The sequence below is a fragment of the Aedes aegypti genome, chromosome 2 (assembly GCF_002204515.2).
Source record: "Aedes aegypti strain LVP_AGWG chromosome 2, AaegL5.0 Primary Assembly, whole genome shotgun sequence".
In the NCBI taxonomy this organism is placed as follows: domain Eukaryota; kingdom Metazoa; phylum Arthropoda; class Insecta; order Diptera; family Culicidae; genus Aedes; species Aedes aegypti.
The window spans coordinates 380,328,828-380,353,074 of record NC_035108.1 but is presented as its reverse complement, the minus strand read 5'-3'; the positions used below and the strand labels follow the sequence as shown (position 1 = coordinate 380,353,074).

Below are 24,247 nucleotides of genomic sequence, written 5' to 3'. Positions count from 1 at the left end.
ATAAATACTTGCATAAAATTGGAACAAATAACAAAAAAAACGAATTTGAAACCTGCAGTTGGGCGCCAAATGTAGCCGGCCAAAGAGGCCGAGCAGCCGATCTACTAGGGCGTTCGAAATATTGATTAACAAATGGCTTACGCGCCACCTCCTAAGAGGACCACTTGTCGTTTAATTGCCCGGCAAAACTCAAACCCCAGGGCGAGTTCAATTTTCCTCAACTACCCGAACGTTCTAGTAGATGCTCAAAGCTCTTCAAGTAATCAGAACGCTACTCGTAACCAACGCAGAGGTAATCAAGAACCCGACTTCCTACCGAACGATGACACAAGGGCGACTAGTTCTCATCACAGGCCAAACTATCTCGAAAACATCAATCTACACGTTTCACAAGCAACAACGAGGGACTGAGATTCCCAAGCAGTCCACACTTGGAGTACAACACTACTAGACCTTACAACAAAACGACCGAAACGTGAGAAGACTCTTCAGACCAGTGTAACAACCAACGGGAGAACTTATGGAGACCACATTCAACTACATGAAAACTAACAACAAATTCTTCAATTTTACACATACATATATTGCCATCACATTTTACTCGGGTACCCTACTTCCTTTCCTGTTTCATCAAGCTTTCTTCTCTTCTCTCCTGAACTCAACTGTGCGGATTTCTATTCTACCTACTTTTCCTTCATGCTATCAAACTTTCCACTTTCTAAAGCTCTGCATGCATGCAAACAATTATCAGGCTTCTACTCACTTTGTCTTCTGCTTTACCGACGTCCCCCTGTCTGCTGCGTCGCGTCGCCGGTGCTGATTCACCCAAGTGAACACGATGAATATCTCACTCGCTTTGCTGCTGAATTGGCAAATCCGCCGTCGGTGCGTAATAAGCTTTGGCGGGAAATTAGCTCTTTCCGGAGTGCTTGGTTGACGGAGCAACTCCCTTCCAACTCCGGCCGGTAGTTGGGACCTTTAATGCTGGCGCGTGGGGTCAGCAGTGTGGTAGAATGACGTGGAAGGCTGGTCGATAGGCGCGGGGTGTGGAGCGTGAGGTAAAGCGGACGAACAAAAGCTGACAATAAAAGCCGTCGAACGGCTGTTCGGATCGGTTAGCTACATATTATAAATCGATAGCACTGAATTTTACCTTTTATCGAATTCTTCAGATCACGCACAGTACCGCACTGGCTAATTACTAATTAGCTAAATTAGCACTATACCTATCGGAAAGGAAGAAACTAACACTCATTACACTGACTTGGGACACTTCTCACGTTTTACAAACCTTAGAACACACACCGCGAAACTAAAAGAAAAACTTCACGCTGCTGCCTCTTCCACGGGTCAGATTAAAGTGGACGAGATAGACTTTGGTAGATCCTCAGATAGGTCGCAAGATGGGTTTTGGTCTTCGTTCCGGAAATCATGGACCGATCTTATCAAAGACGAGTCCCGATTACCTTATGAGCCGATCAGTTGTTTTGTCCTTTTCCCTTCCAAACTTTTCGCATCTAGCTAGCCCGTTCAAATCATTTTTCGATTATGTAATTTCTTATTCTTACAACGACAAGTGCTCCAGTTGGGAGATAAATCTCAAACCAACGGATCCGAACGCATGTTTCGTGAGATGAGTAATTTGCGCACCAAGTGAGTGAACCGACCTTAAAATGAGTGAACTTTTATGCAGGATTTACTTACAAGCTATATGGATTCATTTTTGTATGCAAGATTATCAACTTATTGGATTGTTCTTTTTCAACAGTGACTGAATCATATTACTATTCGTTATTATATTATGCAATAATACTAATTAATTTAATTAATTTCGGAATACCGCTACATATTTTTTTTTTTTTTTTTTTTTTTTTTTTATAAATAAATAAATAAACACATCTATATACTCTACAACATATTTACAAAGAGCGCTCACAGTGTCATTAACCACCGAGAGAACACACGTGTTGTATGGTGCATTAGCTCACACCCGGCGGTGATCGCAGAAAGACCAGTGCAGTCTTTGTGCGCCATGATTAGTGTCCCGAATCGTAGTTTTGCCCGGTTATGCTGAGGAAAGACTGCAAAAAACATGTCTATTCCGCATGTCAATTTGACGAATTCTGGATCCGAATAGAGTTGCGCGAAATTAGTGATCGCAACTTCAACGCCATCTGAGAAATCAGAGTTCATTAACTGGGTCTTCAGCGCTGTTTGGAGGCGATCGATATAAGTCTGATTCGACGCCATGTGGATCCGGAATCCCCCAAGAATGAGAAGGGCGAGGTCATATAACATATCATCCGAAACGTCGTCTTGACTCGATCCAATATTAGTATTTATCTCCGTTAAGCGCACCGTAAAGACATCCAAGGGAGTGATAGTAGAATCCTTGTACCCAATTAGAACCCCTAAAGACACCCAGTCAAATCTCAATATACCGGTCATTTGACGACAGAGCATCTGAAGGAAAGTTAAAGATGATGTAATAGACACGGATTCCCTGCGGTATGTGCTAGCAATGATATGGTAATAGTCGTTCAAGTTTGCTCCTGCTATGGGTCCGGGGAGAGTTATCGGTGGCTTATTCCATTTGTTAGCGGAGAACCACTGTAGGGGATACGTCGGAGGGATTCCCTTTTCGAGGCGCATCTCCTGGATTGGGTTCGATCCGATCCCTCGCACAACCACATCTTCATTGTTTTCTCCATCTGCGTCGATCGACTGAGCCTCGGTCAACCCTCCTGTGACTAAATATTTGATCTGATTACTCATAGGTTCAACAAAGCTACGGGCCAGCTCCAACATAGGCCGCACACGTGCATAATCGGCTCCGGTGTTAAGTTCCATCTTCTAGTTCTGATACTTTCTTCAATCGAAAAAAATCGAGGCTTGAAAGTACGAGATTCCTTCTTCTTCTTCTTCTTTCTGGCGTTACGTCCCTACTGGGACAGAGCCTGCTTCTCAGCTTAGTGTTCTTATGAGCACTTCCACAGTTATTAACTGAGAGCTTACTATGCCAATGACCATTTTTGCATGCGTATATCGTGTGGCAGGTACGAAGATACTCTATGCCCTGGGAAGTCGAGAAAATTTCCAACCCGAAAAGATCCTCGACCGGTGGGATTCGAACCCACGACCCTCAGCTTGGTCTTGCTGAATAGCTGCGCGTTTACCGCTACGGCTATCTGGGCCCCTACGAGATTCCTGTAGTTCCATTATTATCATAGCAATAAACATTATTTAACACAAAAAAAACTTCATAACACACAATTTGACAATAGTTACGACAAACACCGTTGATTCACTGTAGGTTGCATTAATATTTGTGCTTCCGGCAGGGCCATGGCGGCCGAGCTCTGGAATCGCAGATCGGTCTTAATCAAAAAATACTGAGCGATTTCACGGCCAGGCGCTGGAATGACAACTTGCGGCTACGCAACAACGATGGCTGTGGCGCGCACGAGTCGCAAACTCTGCACCTATAATAATGTATAGCTGGGATTGTCAGATGATTATGGTGTTATCTGCGCTGCTGAGATCACTATAATGAAATGTCGGGCACTACTGCTAAATGGAGAGGCACATTTTCCCGGATACCACGACGAAGCAGAAGAAGTTTTTTATGGCGTGGAACTTCTTCGAGTATCAAAAGGAGACCATGCCTATCATCGTGACAGGCAACTTCAACATCGATATGAGCAAACAAAAGAACATGGAGTTCGCGGACTTCATGGAGAAGTACCTCAACCTCAAACTGACATCGGAACCCACTAAAGCATCCAATCTTAGTGAATCATTCGTGGACCTAACGTTCAACTGGAATGTTTGTTTGGAGAACAAGAGTTTCCGCTCATGCTTCTTCTTGCACCGACTAATTCTATCGGTGTTGAAGTGTTAACTGAACCAAGCAAATAATAACACACAATTTCCATAATCAGGCTTTAAAGAAACTCCTTTCCGATACACAGAGCAGACTATTCTGCAGAGAAAAAAATGAACTCGAAATTTTCAACACAGATCTTCGAAGGATTCGAATGAGAGTGCAAAAAAATGCGACACGCTTAGCCTGCTCAACGCAACGCATGTGTAAAAACTACACAGAATGAGGCAACCAATGCAGGACTCTCTGGCTGAGTGAAAATTCTGTGTAAGTCGCACTCATGCTGTGTGTAGCCGATGTGTTATCCTTCGGCTGTGCGGGGATCGATAGAAATGGAACTGTCAATCTCTCCCGCGCGGCAGCAAACAGTTGGCCGTTGGTAAGATGGGGAGTTTTCTGTGTTTTTTTCAGGCGAAAAGCCGGAAGATGGTCGCAAATGTGGAAGTTTTTTTCCCCATTTGCTTCCGCTTCGGCTATTCGAATGAAAAAATATCTGAAAATTTGAAAATTTGAATGTTTTTTTTTATGTTTTTAGAAGCAAACCAAAAATGGAAGCGAATTCCGCATTCCAAGCGTTCCTCCTCTGTGCGCATTTCACTCATTCGGTTTGTTTACCACCGTCACGCTCAGAAATGAGTGCCGAGTACACAAAATCAGCCTCTCTTCATGCAGCACAGATTCTGTGCAAAAGGAGCTGTACACAGTTTTGAGCAAACGGTGTTAAACAAACCGAATGAGTGAAATGCGCACAGAGGAGGAACGCTTGGAATGCGGAATTCGCTTCCATTTTTGTTTTGCTTCTGAAAACATAAAAAAAACATTCAAATTTTCAAGTTTTCAGATATTTTTTCATTCGAATAGCCGAAGTGGAAGCAAATGGGGAAAAAACTTCCACATTTGCGACCATCTTCCGGCTTTTCGCCTGAAAAAAACACAGAAAACTCCCCATCTTACCAACGCCCAACTGTTTGCTGCCGCGCGGGAGAGATTGACAGTTCCATTTCTATCGATCCCCGCACAGCCGAAGGATAACACATCGGCTACACACAGCATGAGTGCGACTTACACAGAATTTTCACTCAGCCAGAGAGTCCTGCATTGGTTGCCTCATTCTGTGTAGTTTTTACACATGCGTTGCGTTGAGCAGGCTAAGCGTGATGCCTCTCTGCTTAGCATTTTCTCGCTCCCTCACAAAGAGGCAAACGCAGCACGCTGCACTAGAGTATGTCACCGAACTCTGATGATGTTGAGGAGTATTATCAAACCTGTTCATAATACATACGTCGAAATTGACATGCAACAAATAGTGTGAAAATTGATTAGATTTTTAGCAGTACAAATCTTTCATAAGTTCGTGACGGTCTCACACCAGGAAATAAAAGAAGCTAACGTTATCCAACGTCAACTTGGCGGTCATATCTCGGAAACAATCTCTAACCTTTTCTCGTTGTAATCTGGTAATTGACATAGAGAATGCTTTTATATGACTTGTAGCAATTTCGTAAAGCATTTTTGTTTTTAAGATTATCCACTTCTGGTATCGGAACCCTATATATTGAAATAGGGAACCAGGAAAACTTTACTCTTGACGTGTACTAAGCAATAGGCATGTGCCTTAAAATACTGTGGGTTTCCATAGATGTCCTTTCCTCAATAATCGCGCAAAGACGTAATTTACTGCATATCCGTCACCATAAAATTCACCTTCATATTCACGCTAAACTTTCCATCAAATACCAATTATCGCCCCGAAAATAACTTAATATTCCTCACGAAACCGGTAAGCAATTTGCGTTCAAATCCACGTCTTCCTCGTAACCCACGTGAAATATTCAGCTCAAACGCTTGTACCATCATCATCCAGCACCTACCTATCTGCCTAAATTGCGTTTGGCAATTGATGATGCTCTTCCTCATCTGCAGAATTCGCTGCCATCTTTCTCTCCTGGTACGAATTTGAAAATTGGCAGTACAGTGTTGTTTTTAAGGACGATGACGACGGTGGGACCGGGAAAAGTACCCGGTTCAACGCGGACATCCCAACTGGTTCGTACGTAAGCTTTATGAAGCCAGGAAGAATGAAGTGGAAGGACCGCTTCTCTGAACGCTCAGGATTTACTTCCTGCTGAAAATTTCGACTTTGTGACGGCGATGGCACGGTTCCGAGCATAGGCGTGTTTGAGCAAGGGTATAGTTTATTTTGACTATTTTTGATAATATTACAAATTCGTATACCGTAAAACGGGGTAACTTTGATAGTTTTTTCGAAGAAAACTTGAATATTTATGCATGCTGTTTCAAAGAATTTTAATTCATATTTTTAAAACAAGTACTGGTATCCTAACTATCGATTCCAGTTGATAGATTTCCAAAAGATTTATTTATAATGAATATATAATTTTTCACATAATCGAAAGTCGGTTTTCTGTTTTGGGGTAACTTTGATAATGGAGCATCACTCGAACAAAATTGAATGAATTACAGAACATTTGTAGGGCGTTGCATATATTTAGGCGTTTAACGCTATATGGAAATTTCTGACTTAGATTACAAAAATGGTCCCAGTTTGTAAAAATAGTATTCGCTAAGAGTTTTTAGACTGAATTTGAGTTCTAATATAACTAGGCTATCAAGAATAAGTGACGAATTCATTATGACTTCATCAAATAGTGATCGTAGAACAGATTGTTTGAGAGCATTTCAAAATTATTAAAATCTTATAAATTTTCCATATATGCATATAAATCCTCAAATGCACTTGATTCCAACGAAAATAGCTTTAACATGAAGTATCATACTAATACTCTTTACTTTTGCATTCGTTTTACTTAACAGATTAACAGGAACTTTGTTATTTCGTTTAGTATGTTGAGAGTCTCGCATTATCAAAGTTACCCGTATTATCAAAGTTACCCCGTTTTACGGTACTAATTTATTTAGTTATCACATTTTATGGAAGCAAGAGCGGTTTGGGAAAATCACTCTTCTTGGCATTACGTCCTCACTGGGACAGAGCCTGCTTCTCATCATAGTGTTCTATGAGCACTTCCACAGCAATTAACTGCCAAACTTGCCATTTTCGCATTCGTATATCGTGTGGCAGGTACGATGGTACTCTATGCTCCGGGAAGTCAAGGAAATTTCCATTACTAAAAGATCCTGGACCAACTAGGAATCGAACCGCAGGTTGGCGTATAGACCTATCTGTCTACTAGATACAACGAGCAAGTTGAGGAGAGGTTGATCCTCAACGGACTAGTACTGTATACGGAAGGTGTGGACGGCCTGTCCAACAGCCTATTTGGATTCAGGAAAGGTAAATCTACTTTGGTCACTATCCAGTTAGTCGTTCAGACAGCTGAGGTGGCATCCGAGCATAAAAGGAGCGGCATCCGTTACTACGGGGTTGTCACTCTGGATGTGAAGAATACGTTCAAATCGATAGCCCACGCACTTCACCTCCTCAAGGTACCGGTGTGTAAGCTTCTAGAAAGCAATTATGCGTGGCGCGAAAAATTATCGTGCCGACTATCTTAAAAAACGCTTCTAGATTGCTGCAGGTACTTCAAAATGTTTTGGTGTCTTCTACGCGATCATGCCTTGGACAGTCAGGAATAATCGCGCAGAAGACACCAAAACGATTTGAAGTACCTGCGGTGATCTACAAGCATTTTATGAAGTTTTCAAGATCGCCGTCGCGAAAAATAAATGCAATAAATGCACAGTATTTTGATGATAAGATTCTACTAAATGGCACAGACAAGGGACAGAAAAGCGTTCTAATATCCACGGGTGTACCTCAAGGTTCAATCCTAGATCCGAATTTACGAAATGCGATGTACGATGACGTACCGTAAATTCGGGTGAAATTGATCGGTAGGGTGAAATTGATCACCGTGTCATACGATTTTATTTCTTACTAATAGAGCACCGATATCAATGTTAACTGTAGTAAACGAACGTTGTTAGTCTTAGCAATGGTCAAATAGTGTGTTATGAAGTTTTAGGAGTTGAAGAATGCTTATTTCTATGAAAATATTGTGAAAATGCAGAATCATGTCGTCCCCTTAATGCTACAACTAGATAACTCGAAAATCAAAATTTTGAGATGTGCAACTTTGAAAATATGCTCGTTGTACAAGGTGATGGCTTATCGCAGAGAATTTGATTGGAAAGTAAATATCAACTTATGTATTTTCAATCACACACTTATGAGCTGTGGATATTTTGCAGATCTAATTGATACTAATGTTTTGACATATTGAAGTCAAAAATTTCAAATATCAAGTTATCTAGTTGTAGCATCAAGGGGACGATGTAAGATGAGGCATTGGCAGACTTCCATAAACTTCTAGTTCTAAACAAGGATATGAACATGGTGTCAGCGTGAAAGTTTTTGAGGATATTTAAAATATTTCCCCAAAACAGATTTTATAATCGAAATTCGTACCAATTCGCTCATTTGGTTAAAATAATAGGATTTCTGTTAGTTAGTTCTAAATTCGTTTAGAAATTGCCTACATTTAGGCGTTTTACGCGGTACTTTTGAAATTTAATTATGAATTATCTCCGTTAATATTGCATTGTTAAGAATTTGGTAAGCATATTCGGATTCAGGGAGCCCAAATTTGATAAGTAGAGTTGTTTTCAACACTAACAACAATCACTTTGATAAGTGATCAATTTCACCCCGAAATGGGATCCCCTGATTTTTTATTTTAGAGATAATTTTTAGCACCAAAATCACATTTAATAGACAATTTCGTTATATGAGCCAATAAGGCTCACCGCCGTACTTGTTTTCCTGCATTCAGTTGATTGAAATTGACAACATTATAGAAAACAGATCAGAAAAACGGTGAAAACTGATCAATTTCACCCGAATTTACGGTACTGAGGCTGTTTCTATGCAGTTCTATGCACTGCACACTTCTTTACTTTAATTTCTCCCAATTCAAAGCACATTTTAGCTAAAACAATTTTTATAGTTGCGTATGACCAGAGTAATATAAATCAATTCTATATATATATATATATATATATATATATATATATATATATATATATATATATATATATATATATATATATATATATATATATATATATATATATATATATATATATATATATATATATATATATATATATATATATATATATATATATATATATATATATATATATATATATATATATATATATATATATATATATATATATATATATATATATATATATATATATATATATATATATATATATATATATATATATATATATATATATATATATATATATATATATATATATATATATATATATATATATATATATATATATATATATATATATATATACCACCAAAGAGACTTTTATTTCACCGGCCACTATACCACTCCATATCTGAAAGCATCACATGACCTCTGACCTGTCCCAAATATTCCACTCCAGGAACACAAACTCAACACACACAGCACTGTTTTTCCTCCTCGACTGCTCCCATATCTCCGAAATCGCCAAACACATCCCAACCCCAGATTCCGACTAATGGAAAATTTATTTTTACAGCTTTTCCCATAAAAAGGGTTGCTCTCTGCCACGCTCGTCTGACTGCCAAAGATGAAGATGAATAGATAATAAATGTTTACTGTCTATACCCGCTGAAAGCATTAAGCAAAGTTGCCCTCATGTTGTTGCTACTCTGCTCCCTGTTACCACTGGTATGGCTTTCAACTGAGGTCGAAAGGATACGAGGACCATCTAGCTATGTACTGAGGGGAAAAAGGCTCCCAGACAAAAAAAAAACTTTGCCTTCTTGTTCGACACCGACAAACGCACCGAACCAAATGGAACCACTAAATTGCCTTTCGGGCATGCCTTGCCGCGCGTGGCTCCAAATAAGGGTATGCGATGTGCATTTTCAAAGTCGATTTGAAACAAACCGGTATATGAAAATTTTAACATTGTTGTAGTCGCACTGTAGTAGGTATTTCATACAATACTTGAGCTTGGTTGGCCGCCGTGGTTGCTACTCTTTCGTCTTCTTCTTCTTCTTCTTCTTCTTCTTCTTCTTCTTATTGACATTACGTCCTCACTGGTACCGATCTTGCTCCACAGCTCACAACAATAGCGCCTGCCACTTCAGATTGCCGACCAATGAGGTGAAAGGATATGTATTGATGTTGCATTTAAAACTGGCCCACAATTGACCAGATATACCCCTACATTTGTTGACTTGGTGACTCCATTGATGGAAAACCTTAACGACCTCTCAAATAGATAGTTTTTGATGATTTCACCAAATAAGTGGGAAGATTGTATCGGTGCAGTTAGGCCATCTAACGTTGTCGAATGTTTTTTCAACATCCAGCAACGCCATGGCAGAGGATTTGGCGAGGGGCTTGTTTCGCTTGAGAATATCGGTTACTCGAGTCAATTGGTGCACGATTGAATAACCGCCGAATGAATGCCGTTTTAAGCCAATTCAAGCTTTTTAAGCCATTTTAAGCCGTTTAAGGCCGTTTTATGCCGTTATAAACCAACCTAATTGGCTGTTTTAAGCAGTTTTTAGCCGTTTTAAGCCAATTTAAGCTGTTTTAAGCAGTTTTATGCCGTTTTTAGCAGTTTTAAGCCGTTATTAAGAGCTTTCCTTAGCCAAGTGATTAGAGGCCGCGGCTACAAAGTAAAGCCATGCTGAAGGTGTCTGGGTTAGAATCCTGGTCGGTCCAGGATCTTTTCGTAAAGGAAATTTCCTTGACTTCCCTGGGCATAGAGTATCATCGTACCTGCCACACGATATACTTACTTACTTGATGGGCTACAATTCGCTACGTTGAATCTACGCCGAATGGATAATTCTTCTCCACTGGGCTCGGTCCTGAGCCAATCGCTTCCAGTCGCCCTGAACGTTAAGTGCCCTTAAGTCCTCTTCAACAACAAAAAGCCAACGTGTGCGCGGCCTACCACGAAGCCGACGGCCTCGTCCGGGTTCTCTACTGAATAATATTTTTGCCTGTCGTTCTTCCGGTATTCGTACCACGTGACCAGCCCAACGCAGCCTGCCGTGTTTTATGAGCTTGATAATATCCACTTCTTTATATACTTGGTACAACTCATGATTCATGCGAAGCCGCCAGATGCCATTTTCTTGTTTACCACCGTGTATTGTTCGCAGAACTTTACGCTCAAACACTCCAAACGCTTTCCGGTCGACCTCTTTTAACGTCCAGGATTCATGGCCGTATAGAGCAACCGGAAGGATAAGTGTCCTATATAGCGCGAATTTTGTTTTCGTCTGCAGGCTACGGGACTTAAGCTGGTTACGGAGCCCGTAAAAAGCCCTATTCGCAGCTGCAAGATGTCTTTTCACCTCGCGGGTAACATCATTATCGCAAGTCACTAAAGTACCAAGATACACAAATTCTTCCACTACTTGAAATTTTTCACCACCCAGCACCACTTCACTTCCAACGTCACGATTGGAACCACGCTGTCTACCAGCGATCATGTACATCGTTTTGCTGGTGTTGACGGTAAGTCCAATCCTCGCTGTCTCCCTTTGAAAAGGCACGAATGCCTCTTCTACTGCTCGACGATCAATTCCGATTATATCGATATCGTCCGCAAAACCAGAAGCATATGCGACCGGGTGACGATGGTACCGCTTCTTTGCACGCCCGCTCTCCTTATAGCTCCTTCGAGAGCAATGTTGAACAAAAGGTTCGAAAGCGCATCTCCTTGCTTCAATCCATTTAAGGTTACGAAGGAGGTTGAAGTCTCATCCGCAACCCGCACACTTGATTTCGATCCATCCAACGTTGCACGAATCAGTCTAATCAGTTTCGCCGGAAAACCGTTTTCTACCATTATCTGCCATAACTCATTTCTATTTGCTGAATTGTACGCCGCCTTGAAATCAATGAACAGATGGTGAGTCTTCAAGTTGTATTCCCGGAACTTATCAAGGATTTGTCGCAAGGTAAACATTTGATCCGTCGTTGCTCGGCCCTCACGAAAACCAGCTTGGTATTCGCCGACGAAGGACTCCTCCAGCGGTCTCAATCTGTTGAACAGAACACGCAACATTATTTTGTACGCCGAATTGAGGAGCGTTATTCCTCGGTAATTGGCGCACTCCAATCTGTGGCCCTTCTTATACAGAGGGCTGATGAGGCCCTCCAGCCAGCTAGCAGGCAATTCTTTTTCCTCCCATATCCTTAACAGAGTACGGTGCAGTATTTCGTACAGCTGCTCACTACCGTGCTTGAAAAGTTCGGCCGGGAGCTCGTCTTTTCCAGCAGCCTTACAGATCTTCAACTCCTTAATCGCTCTTCTAACCTCATCTAGCGTCGGGGGCTCCACAGCTTGTCCATCGTTGCTGATGATTATTCTGTTCTCAGACTCGCTCGTGTTCTCTCCATTCAACAATTGCTCGAAGTGTTCTTTCCACCTGGCAGCCACCAAGATTTTTTCTGTCAGCAAGTTACCTTCGCGGTCATTGCACATGACGGGAGACGGCGCAGTTTTTCTCCGTACGCTATTGACAGTTTCGTAAAATCTCCGCATATCGTTTTGTTCGATGCTGTTTTGCGCCTCAGTAATGATGTCTTCTTCATTCTGCCTTTTCTTCCTGCGGTGAATTCGTTTCTCGGCTGCTCTAGTTTCCTTGTACCGCTCTCTATTCTGCCGGGTACCAGACACTAACATCTGGCTTCTGGCAACATTCTTCTCATCCGTCACATTCTGGCACTCCTCATCAAACCAACCATTTCTGGGTCGTCTCTGAGCAGTACCTATCACCTCTCGCGCTGCTGTGCTCATCGCACCGTGGATGTTGAGGTTGTCGCCTTATCCGCTCATCAAGCTTCCTGCGGTACTCGTCTGCTACACCTTCTGTTGATAAGCGCTGGATATTGAAACGCAACGGTCGCTGTGTTCTTGTGTTCGCCACGGTAGACAACCGTGCACGAATTTTACTAACAACGAGATAGTGATCAGAGTCGATGTTTGGGCCTCTAAAGGTCCTCACATCGATGACATCCGAGAAATGCCGACCTTCCACCAAAACGTAATCTATTTGGTTGCAGAGCTCACCATTTGGATGCATCCAGGTGTGCTTTCGGATGTCTTTGCGTGCAAAGTAGGTGCTGCTGATGGCCATCCCTCTAGCTGCAGCAAAAGTTATTAGCCTTAGGCCGTTGTCATTGGTGGCGGAGTGAAGGCTCTCCGTACTAATTATTGGGCGGAAAAATCCTCTCTTCCGACCTGAGCGTTGGCATCCCCGATAACAACTTTCACGTCATGTTTTTGGCACTCTCCGTAGGTCTTGTCGAGACAATCGTAAAACGCATCCTTCGTGTCGTCGGGTTTATCGTTTGTCGGCGCATAGATGTTGATCAGACTGTAGTTAAAGAATTTGCCCCGTATTCTCAATACGCAGATTCGTTCATTAATCGGTTTCCACCTCATAACACGCTTCATCTGCTTCCCGATCACTATGAATCCGACACCACGATATATGAATGCGAAAATGGCAACTTTGGCGAAGAAAGCTCTAGGTTAATAACTGTGGAAATGTTCATAAGAACACTACGCTGAGAAGCAAGCTCTGTCTTCGTGAGGACGTCGATGCCAAGATGAAAAAGCCGTTATTAGTTGTTTTAAGTCGTTTTTAGTCGTTTCTAGCCGTTATAAGCCGATTTAAGCTATCTTAAGCCGTTTTTAACCTTTTAAAGCCGTTTCAAGTCGTGTTAAGCCATTTTAAGCCGTTTAAGCCGATTCGAGATATTTTATGACGTTTCGAGCCATTTTAAACCGTTTCAAGCTGTTTTTAGCCATTTTAAGTAATTTGGGGCCATTTTAAGCCATTTTATGCCGTATTAGACGTATATAGGCGTTTTAAGCCATTTAAAACCATTTTAAGCCGTTTTTAGCCATTTTTAGCCGTTTTAAGCCGTTTCAAGCTGTTTTTAGCCATTTCAAGTGATTTTGGGCCATTTTAAGTAATTTGGGGCCATTTTAAGCCATTTTATACCGTTTTAGACGTTTAAAGACGTTTTGCCATTTAAAGCCATTTTAAGCCGTTTATAGCAATTTTAAGCCGTTCAAACATATTAAATCGATTTAAGCCGTTTTAAGCCATTTCAAGTGATTTTGGGCCCTTTAAGCCGTTTCAGGCCGTTTACCGTTCAACGCCGTTTAGGCCGTTTACCGTTTAACGCCGTTTTAAGCCATTTTAAGCCGTTTTGAGCCATTTCAAGCAGTTTAAAACCATGTTAAGCCGTATTGAGCAATTAGATTTTGGGCCATTTGCAACAATTTGAGACCATTTTAAGACGTTTCAAGCCGTTTTAAGCCATTTTAATCCGTTCTTAGCCGTTTAAGCCCGTTTAAGCAGCCGTTTGTTGATCGCTTTTCCAAAAAGCCTTGATAACCCTGAAAAAAGGCTGATGGGGCGATAGTTTTTGGAGGAAGACGGATCCTTTCCTGGTTTCCTGATTGGGATGACTTTTGCTGACTCTCATGGCGAAGGGAAGTAGCTAAGTCGGAACCAGATGTCGATAGAACTGGAGACTCCAAGTTCAGAGTGTCGAAACCTGGGGCCTGCATGTTTTTAGATGTTTTGACATAGGCCAGCCATTCTTCAGCAGTGATTTCCAACTCCTCCGAGAAGTCGTTGGTAGATCGTAATGTAAGCTAGCTGCATGTTCAGAGACAGCAGCTTCATGTGGGCTAGAAATGTTTAGCCCTCGATTTTTTTTTGTATAGAATTTTCGCACTTCTAGCAAAGCTAGAAACTTTCACCTAACCCGGCTATCTGGGGAGCACATGAGGTTTAGGCTCTGTGTTTCTCACTTAACGGTCTATTACTCAACGGTCTACTGCGGATGCACGTCTCGAGTGCGGTAACAGAGAAAAAAAAGCGGAAAACAACTCTGTACCACGCCACTTTTCTTTGGCTTGGCCTACAAGTCCGATGTCCTCCTGGAACTACCTCATGGTATTACTTCAGGAGGCAGATGGCTTGTTGATGCCTCTACGCCTTCGCGTCACCTTTTGATCTATTCGATCTGGCTGCAATTAGTCTCTTCAACGTCACTCTCATTTTGGGGCCGACCACACGCCTGGGGCATGTGAGAGTTTTTCGATGGATGCTGTGTGAGCTGACGAAATGCCGACCTATCTCAGCAGGGGTTATCAGGCGATCCTTAGAGTCGGCGTTGTCTAGTGGGATCAATGGTGGAATTAGCCTGGGTTTGGTTTTTAAAGATCTTCCGTAACTCAATCAATAGAAAGGGTGTTGCTCACCTAACCAGATTTTGGTACGTGCTGCTCTCGGGCCACGGAGATGGCCACTTCAATGCTCTGCAGCTGCCGATCGACGTCTTCAATGGACGCCAGGGAATACTCGTATCTGATATTGGCGTCGACGATGATAGTTGCGCCGGGTGTCTCGATGCCGGTTGACCAGGGAACCATCTTCGACCGCCACCGGGTAGTGGTCCGAGCTGAGATCCTGATGAGCGACCGGCTGGGAGATGTTGCCGTCCATGTTGGTCAAAGAGGTCCAAGGTCCGGCTCAGGCGGGTGGACGAATCTGGGCTCAGGATGGTGTGGCGGCCTTCCTCCAGGTCCTATTGTAGGGTGAGGCCATTTCCTTTCACCTGGTGTTTTCCTATGCCTCGTGCCTTGCATTCAGGTCGCCAGCCAGGATGAACTGCCCCTGCCGCCGAGTCAGCTTGATGCGGTCTTGTTTTAGGGCCACCGATGTCCCGTCGATGATGGCAGTTTGCTTCGGGCAGGCCGCAATGAATTTGATTGGGGTGATGGAGATTTCCACCAGAAAACCAACGGCACCAGAAAACCAACGCCTCCTCGTTCAGACCCACACTGGTCAAACCTTACGAGCCGGAAGTCGGGAAGAAAGACGTTAACATCCTTGACTTGCGCCTCCGCAATTATAGCTACATCGATACCTTCTTGGGCTAGGGGCTAGGAAGACGGGTGATTCCCGGTTTTTGCTCTTTAACGAGCAAGCTTTCCGGTCCATATTTCGCGAGGATGGTTTGCGGACCATCACCTGTCAGGTGCGCGCCAGCGCACTTGCCGCATCGTAGGACCATGTGGCAGTTCTTTGCCCCCTGGCCGAACACAAGGCACTTGCCACATTGCGTGACATCCTTCTTCTTTGACCGGTATTTCTCCCACGCTACCACCATCTGGAAGAGGTGCCGGACCTTCGCAACGCCCGCCATTGAAACGGAGCCTTTTGCAAAAAGCACCAGGTACAACTGATCTCGCCGAGATGATAGGGAACACCTTCTGGGGCCTTTAGCTTGACCAGCCTCAGCTCGCTGATGATTTGGGGGGTGTTCCGGCAAGCCGCGGAGGAGCACCTCGTGGGTGTGCTACTCCCGACGCCTTTCCGATAGGTGCTGGCTTACCTCCTGATAGCAGCGCTGGTGGTGCAGATAATCTTCATGCCGGTGCTACATAGCTTGAACAGCGGGAAGATATGCTTGGCTGCAAGCTCGTTTCGAAGCACTGCAACATCCTTCCCCACTGCCAAAATTGGCGGAGCCTTCAAAGCGTGTGCTCAAGGAGGGTTCGGGTCTACTAGCTTCGCAGCAATCCTGTTTCGCTCCAATAATCTGGCATTCGAATCGGTTAAATCCGATTTGTCCTTACGCGGCCGTTGGGAGCTACTGGGCTGCTGGTTGGCAATGTTGGTTGGAGACGGACGGCGCCTTCTGTCTAGGCTGACCATAAGCTTACCAAATAAAAACGGGACAAATGAGGAACAAATACGGGACATTCTTAAAAATGTAAATAATGCTCTCAAAGAATACCTACATAGCCCTTCCTTAGCCCAGCGGTAAAGTTCACGGCTGCAAAGTAAAGCCATGTTGAGATTATCCGGATTCGATTCTCAGTCAATCCAAAATCTTATCGTAATGGAGTTTTCCGAGGGCATAGTATCTTCATACTTGCCACAGGACATACGAATGCAAAAATGACAAGCTCTCAGTTAATAGCTGTAAAGGCTCTGTGCCATTGGGGACGTAATGCCCACGAAAAAGAAAAAACATTAAGACTACATCTTTTTATGTTTCATTTAAAAATAGTTCAGAAACTAGAAATTCACATGATGATTTCTGAAAAATAGCGTTCTGAAGAAATTCCATTTCCAAGAAAATTATTTATAACTTTTAATGCGATTTTTTCTCATTCTAGGTTAAAGAAATTTACCCCTTGGGCAAATAAGATGGACCTGTTTTCATTATAACGACCATACCATACGTAGATTGTTCTTATTCTTTGAAACAATCCACTCTTTTCAAAAGTCAGTCTAAATAATCAAAAGCCAGTGTTGACCAGACTCATTTCCCCGAAATTCGAATTGTGAAGCCATGAACAGTTATAACTGTGCGTTGTATTCCTGAGATGGAGGGGGAGGTGGTTGGGCTTGAGTGTTGCACATGGGATCCGTCAGTTTCGATCTCGGTGGGCCGCAATTCAAGTTTCGGTGAAATGATTCGCACTCACTCACTCACTCATCTCATTTCACCGAAACTTGAATTGTAGCTCTCTGGGATCAAAATTGATCAATTTTGTGTGCAGTACTCAAGCTTAACCATCTGCTTTTCTATCTTAGGAGGATAGAGCATGGTTGTAGTAGTTCGTGGCTTCGTAGTTCGGAAAATGTTATTTTCGGGGAAATGAGTCTGAACAACACTGTCAAAAGCAATAGTTAAATCGTCCTTTTATGTAATTCAAAATGATTGTTAGATAATGTATCTGACAAGATCTATAGGTTTTAGAAGATAGATTGGAAAAACGAATTAAATCTATCAAATCAACATTATTCAAAATCTTTTTTTTATTTTCATTGAAAACAAATAGTTAGTTGATTTTTTATCAATAGTTTTTTTCGTTGGGTCACTTTTTTATGTCTAGTGAGACAAATGAGTGTATATATTCATTCCAATCTCTATTGAGGAAATCGTACTAGTTCGATTCAGCTAGTGTTCGTTGGAAATAGGCGGAATTATGGAAAAGATAGGGTTAATATTTAAAAAATCATAATCCTTCATAACCCTGGGCTAATTTATCTCGGAATAAACGGTTTTGGTATTCGATCCTAGGTCCTTGTCGTGAGAGGTATTGTTTCAATCACCATCTCTCTAAAACAAATATTTAATAAGGCCCAAATTTTGGAAAATCAGTCAAAAATTTTCATAATTTTGAGCACAAACTCAAAAAAATGATCACGAGCATATGCTCTCTACGCATCAAGTTTAATTGTGAATGAGAAACTGATAACTAGTAGAAGACAGATGATTAAGGTATAATATTTTCAAAATTAATTAAGAGCAATTTGCTAGATTGCTGATATTTTTTATTCAATTGTTATTCAATATGTTGCCCTATCATCCACTTCCTAAAATACGGGACAATTTAAGCATTTTTGATAATACGACGGAGCAGTTAGTTCGGGTAGGAAAAACGGTACTGTACCGTTAAATACGGTACGTATGGTCAGCCTACTTCTGTTGGTGGTTGAGACCCATCGCAGCAACTGTCATGGGCCGCTGGTAGCTGGCTGTCGGTTGGTGCAACAACGCCCGATGATTTGCCAAACCGATGAGGTTGACAAACTGCGGGGGACAGACCGCAGGGACGCGGGATGGCTTGGCACTACTGCGCAAAACGCAGAAGCCAAAAACGATTTAAATCGCGCAACTAACACTTTCGATCAGATTGACTGTCGGACGCAGAATGATCGATACTGAAGATGATCTGAGGGAAGAAGCAGGGACCGGTGTGCTTTTATATTGGAAAGCGGAACCCAAAAATGTGCTTGAACGTGATTGGTTAGATAAGAAAAGGGTCAACATTTTATGATTTTTTCAAAGTTTGTTGCCAATAATCAATAGTGCAACACTAACCGCAAGGCCGCGAAACGAAAAATTTCGAGGATTTTGACAATATTTCGTTTTGTCGGAACCATTCGAAATACCACATACCCTTAGCGCCAACCAACCACACAACTCACACTCAAAGTGCCATACATTCGACGCGCTGAGATAAAAATTTATCTTCTCCGCACTCACTTGTCGGACGAACGACGACGCGGAGCTATTAGAAATTTTCGCCGAGTTTTTCCGTGTTGATCGTTAGCTACATTTTGAGCCAGCAACCGGTTGGGGCACGAAATCGAAATGGATGTGACCGACGAGGCTCCGGGCTCCGTTGCTGTCGTTCGGCGCTCGTGTGACCTTCGGATCCGATTTCAGCCGTGGGGTGCGATGAAAGAGATTTATTAGGGTTATGGCTGCTGATGCTGCTGCTGCTGCAAGCTGCCCTAGATCGGTAACACCGTCGTCGTCGTCCTCGTAAGAAGAATGCTTTCGTCTCCGTAGTAACGGATGAAAAACGGCACCCAGGGAGAGATTCCGGTGGATTGAAGCGGAGATTATCTACTTAGTGGAATGAAGTTATTGGGTTTATTTACTGGCATCGCATCACCAAAGTTTCGGGACGAACTGATACTGCTCCACAATGGAGCGTGAAAGAAGAATTTTCGGGATTAGGAAAATTAGCTTTCTAAGCAACCTAAGCTGTTGAAGAAAAAGAGGTTTGTTTTGTGAATATTTCCAAGAAGGTTTGAGGTTCGATGGGATTGAGCTGCTGTTGTAAGCAGCAAATTATCATATTATCTCAGATTTCGAAATATATACCAACCTAGGTTAACCGAGATCTAGTTTCCATGGAAATGAGTTCGTACCTGGAAGAATGAGAGATATAAAAGAATGCATTATTTATAGGCAGTCTTGAAAAAAGTTTGGATAACAAAAATCCACTAAAATTTAACTTAAACCTGGCCACTACCTGGCGGGACTTGAACCCCCGATTCTTGGATGCTAGACGAGTACTAAGACCAACTAAGCTACTGAGTATTTTGATAATCAAATAGCTCAGAAACTTACTAGTTTTGAATTCAAATCCCACCAGCTTACACACGTTTTCTGCAAAACTCATAAGTCCTCCAACTCTTGGTATACAAATGCATGTATATAAAGCTAAATAGAGTGTGATACGGGCGATTGGATTTTAATTTTTTTTAGAAATTATAACCGCCCAATTACTATATGCTACCGAGTTGAAACGAATCAGCATATACATCCGATATAACGTGGCTCTTCGTGTGAGTGGTACCTATCAGCCCCCTGCATGGAGAGATAGCTGTTATCTGCCTCTCTATTTTTACAGCTAACCACACCTCCCCAATTTCGTTCACCAGCCACGCTTCCAACCAATTAGCGTCACGCCAACTGTAACTTTCAAAACATGCAGGACAAAAGCCTCCATCTTTAAACAATTTTCAACGATGTGTCGCTCCAAATCCAAAAGAAAACCATTATACATTTCAAAGTGATTTGCAAAACGTGCTCAGAATGGACAACGCACACATCCAGCAGTGGGTCCTGCTGGAGCTTCGTCATTCGATGTTATTAGTTATTCATGGCTGTCGTCACGGTATGAAAATGTTTACGATTTTACTCAGGTCCGTTTCGCGCTTGAAATCGTTTAATTTTTATTTTCTATACGAAGGTTCACTCTCTGTCTAAAGTATAGGTTCCCAAACATTGCAGAAGCACGACTCACCTATCCACCAAGTTTATGGTTTTAGCTACTCACTAGAGAAAAACATTATGGTAAAATATCCTGTGTTCACTGGTTTTAATTTCACTGAATTTTCAATATTTTACAATACTTTTCCATACTTTCCAAATAAATAAGAAATAAGATGTTTTGTCCCTAATTCATGAACTTCCGAACAATCGACTTTTTATAGTGATTTTCAAGAATTCGAGTTGTGAGAATATCAATTTAATGTGAGTCTTGATCAGAATTGGAGACAACATGGTTGAACATATAGAATGGAAGAAGAGTCAGAATTTATATCTGAAAATTGTTCAAATTTATCATAGAGTTCCATCGTATCTGCCACATAATATACACATGCAAAAATGGTCAATCGGCAAAGAAAGCTCTCCCTCAATAACTGTGCAAGTGCTTAGAAAGAAGACTAAGCTGAGAAGCAGACTCTGTTCCAGCAGGGACGTTACGTCAAGATGAGAAGAAAACCACGTATTCATTTTTAAAAATTGATTATCCATTTTCATATATCTAAAAATGTCCGCGGACCGCATACTTTAGCCACGGCCCACAGGTTGAGCACCACTAATCTAGAGGAACGCCAGAATCGTTTTGACGGCCATGTAGCCCGTGCTGAAGAAGCCCACCATCCAAGAAAGTCCGCGGGCTGGTTGAGGAATGACGAACACCGCGTAGACCAGGGTGTGTACAATTCGCGCTAGGGCAACCGCCCGGAACAGATTGGTGGCCACGAATACGCTCGGATTGGTGAACATGTACAGGAAAGCGATGATGAAGAAGGGCAGGATGTTCTCCAGATCGTTCAAATGTGCACGGCGGACACGCTCCACGTCCGGATCGTTTGTGACTACCTTAACGCCCTTGGGCGCGTCTTCCGGATTGGCGAAGGCCTACGAATGGGTGGGGAAGATGATTAGCTTGACGCGTCATGACGCAGTAGTGTGAGGCATCTTCAGATACTTACCTTTTTGGCGTGTCGCTTCATACCCGTCAGAACGGACATGACCAACATCTTCAGGCCCAGCACCGAGCACCAGAAGATGTACGACCGGAAAATGGTCGGATCAATGGTATCGAAAAAATTACTCATTGTGAATGCAATCGAGTGCTTGAATATAGCCGGTGATGTTTATCGTTTAACTGACGAACCGTGAGTGAATCGAGTGTGATGCAAGCCGGTTGGATTTTATTCCGTAATTGGCTATCTTATCTATGGCGCATATCGATGTAGCCCCAATGCAGCTTATCGCAGGCTGGTGTAAGAAATCTGATAACGAGGCGTGAGGCGTGAATAGTCAATGTTTTGGAATTTAATGTTTTGACCAGTCACGGTGAGTTTGGTGGAACCTTTTGCACTAATTATTGAATTCATCTTATAGATTCTGTTTCACAACATGCGGGGTAGAACAATCATTCTTGAAACTATGAAAATGATTTGCAACATGTTTGTGATATTACAACCCAACTAGAATGGAAACGGTTTTTGTTTTGTCCGTCTCAGGTTCTAGCAAATGCTATGAACTGTGTTAGATCAACTTTGATAGATATAAGCAAGTGAAAGATACAACTACAAAGTACGAGTAAGGGACGGGCATGGGATTGCAACCCATGACCTTCTGCTTATGAAGCGGAAGCCATAGCCATTAGACCACTAACCCCGTCATGAGAAAAAAACTGAATAAGGTAGGCTCCAAAAACTAGGTGAATAATGGTGTTTACTTTATGAAATGAACGATTTTCTAAATCATGTTCTACGATTTTGACGTATATGGCGAGTGCAATCAATACAAACCTAAATGCAAACATCATTTTTTGTACAACAAAGGAACAAGTTTTCAATCGTTGTTTGTTTCTTAGAGTCAAGTAAAGAATAAGAGTATTATTTTGAGTAAAAAATCTGGTGGCAATTTTGGATTTTGATGTCATCTTGGTTTTAAAGTAGTAGAACGAGGTTACCATCTTGTTAGCCCTTAACATGTTGAATTTCAAGTGATACACACTCAATCTGTTCGGTAAAAATAACTGGGTTTTTGGACTACCGAAAAAGTCAGTAAACTAAAAATAAATGTCAAAAATCGAAAAACAGAGATTTTTCACTGAAATTTTGCAGAGAGCTTTCTTTTTATATCATATACCGTGGTGCGAACGCTTAAGTCGACACAAATGTTCAAATGCTAATATCAAGGTGTTGTTTTAGTATACCTTTAAAGTAATATTGTTTCAAACCATGTTTCACTCAAGATCTTCACGCTACTGATGAGCTTTTTCGTAAAAACCATGATTTTAACATGAAAACCATTCAAATACTTGAGCATGTCTTGTCCATAAATCCGGACAACTGATGCAAACGATGTCTTTAAATCCGGACACTTATGAATCAAAATCCGGACACTTATGAATCAAAATCCGGACATCTGTGTAATAGCACATAATATTCTTTTAATTTTAATGAACATCAATACACAATAAAATATAGATATTTAAAAAGCTTGATGTCTGCGTTTGCCCTATAATGTCAAAAAGAATAGCACGTTTGTAATATAAGTGCTTTGATTACCTGTACCGAGGAGCGTGTAGCTTGAACTGCAATCGTTGCGGCTCGAACTGTTATTATGAAAGTTAACACTATTTATTTCACATCGAGTTAAATTTTGAATACTCACAAAGCTACAAAGAGCTATTTTTTTGAATTTTCTCTTATTTTTTCTTGCACAAAACTCACTTACACTAATTAAACCAGGGTCTTTTAGAAGATGTCCGGATCTTAAAACACTGGCTCGTAATACCGGACAGTCTCTAGAAGCACCGATAAATATGTATTTCTAACTTATTCACACACAAAGGAGTCAGCAAACTTTAAAAATATCTTTTCTTAAACACTTCTGGTTAAAACTTGCTATAAAATATAGATCACAAACTTTTCTTTCAATCAAACGATGTTCACGCGGTCATCGATCGTAAAAACTTGAGTTGGTGTCAGACCGCGGCGAAATGACGTTCAACACGAACAAATTATTTGTTTTTATTTTTATCAATTATTAGACGTTGGTTACTAGATTAAAAATAAATGTAAAGTTATAAGCATTGTTAATAATTAACGGAGTGAATAAAAACCAAACATATTGTCATTTAATTTAACTCTAATTGACTAATACAGTGGCCGAAATTCCTATAAGCGCACACGCATTTTTCAACATTTGCGACTAGTTATTACATAAAACATTGACGATCTGTTACTAAAATGATATTTACTATATTTCCACTTGGTTGTATGAAAGACAGTCAAAATTAATAATTTTTCGATTTTGTGAAATAAAAATATCATTTTTTGGCCAGGAAATTCCTATAAGCGCACAGTGTCCAAGCTAACGCCATTTGTGTTTGCTTCACTCACACTACAAAAACTTGTCATTTTCTTTTGCTGCCGATGTAAACGGATGCGTGCGGAAAGTTTTGCGATTCGTGCACAGTGTTGTTTGTTGACAGTTTTCAAGATGCCGAAAGGAAAGTTCTTGGACGAAACGGAGCGAAGATTAATCCTTGAATTGAAGGATGTTGGCCAAAGTAACCGTGCAATCGCCAAGAGGATCGGTAGAGGAGAGACGGTCGTGCGAAATTTCCTGAAGAAAGGTGAGAATTACGGCATCCGGAAGAAAAACAAGGGCAACTCCAAGATCA

The 24,247-nt window shown here is 41.6% G+C and overlaps 2 protein-coding genes across 3 annotated transcripts in view; both read right to left on the bottom strand.

Annotated features, from left to right (window-relative positions):
• The window catches only part of LOC5572937, a 535,760-nt gene that overhangs the window by 265,466 nt on the left and 246,047 nt on the right, over positions 1-24,247 (bottom strand). The gene's annotated exons all lie outside the window — the stretch shown is intronic.
• Positions 21,044-21,747, bottom strand: LOC5572935 (microsomal glutathione S-transferase 1). Its single transcript, XM_001660608.2, has 2 exons — positions 21,534-21,747; positions 21,044-21,459 (listed from the first exon to the last, which is right to left on the bottom strand). Exons 1-2 carry the CDS (start codon positions 21,657-21,659, stop codon positions 21,139-21,141), a joined length of 447 nt encoding a protein of 148 aa, XP_001660658.2. The 5' UTR covers positions 21,660-21,747; the 3' UTR covers positions 21,044-21,138.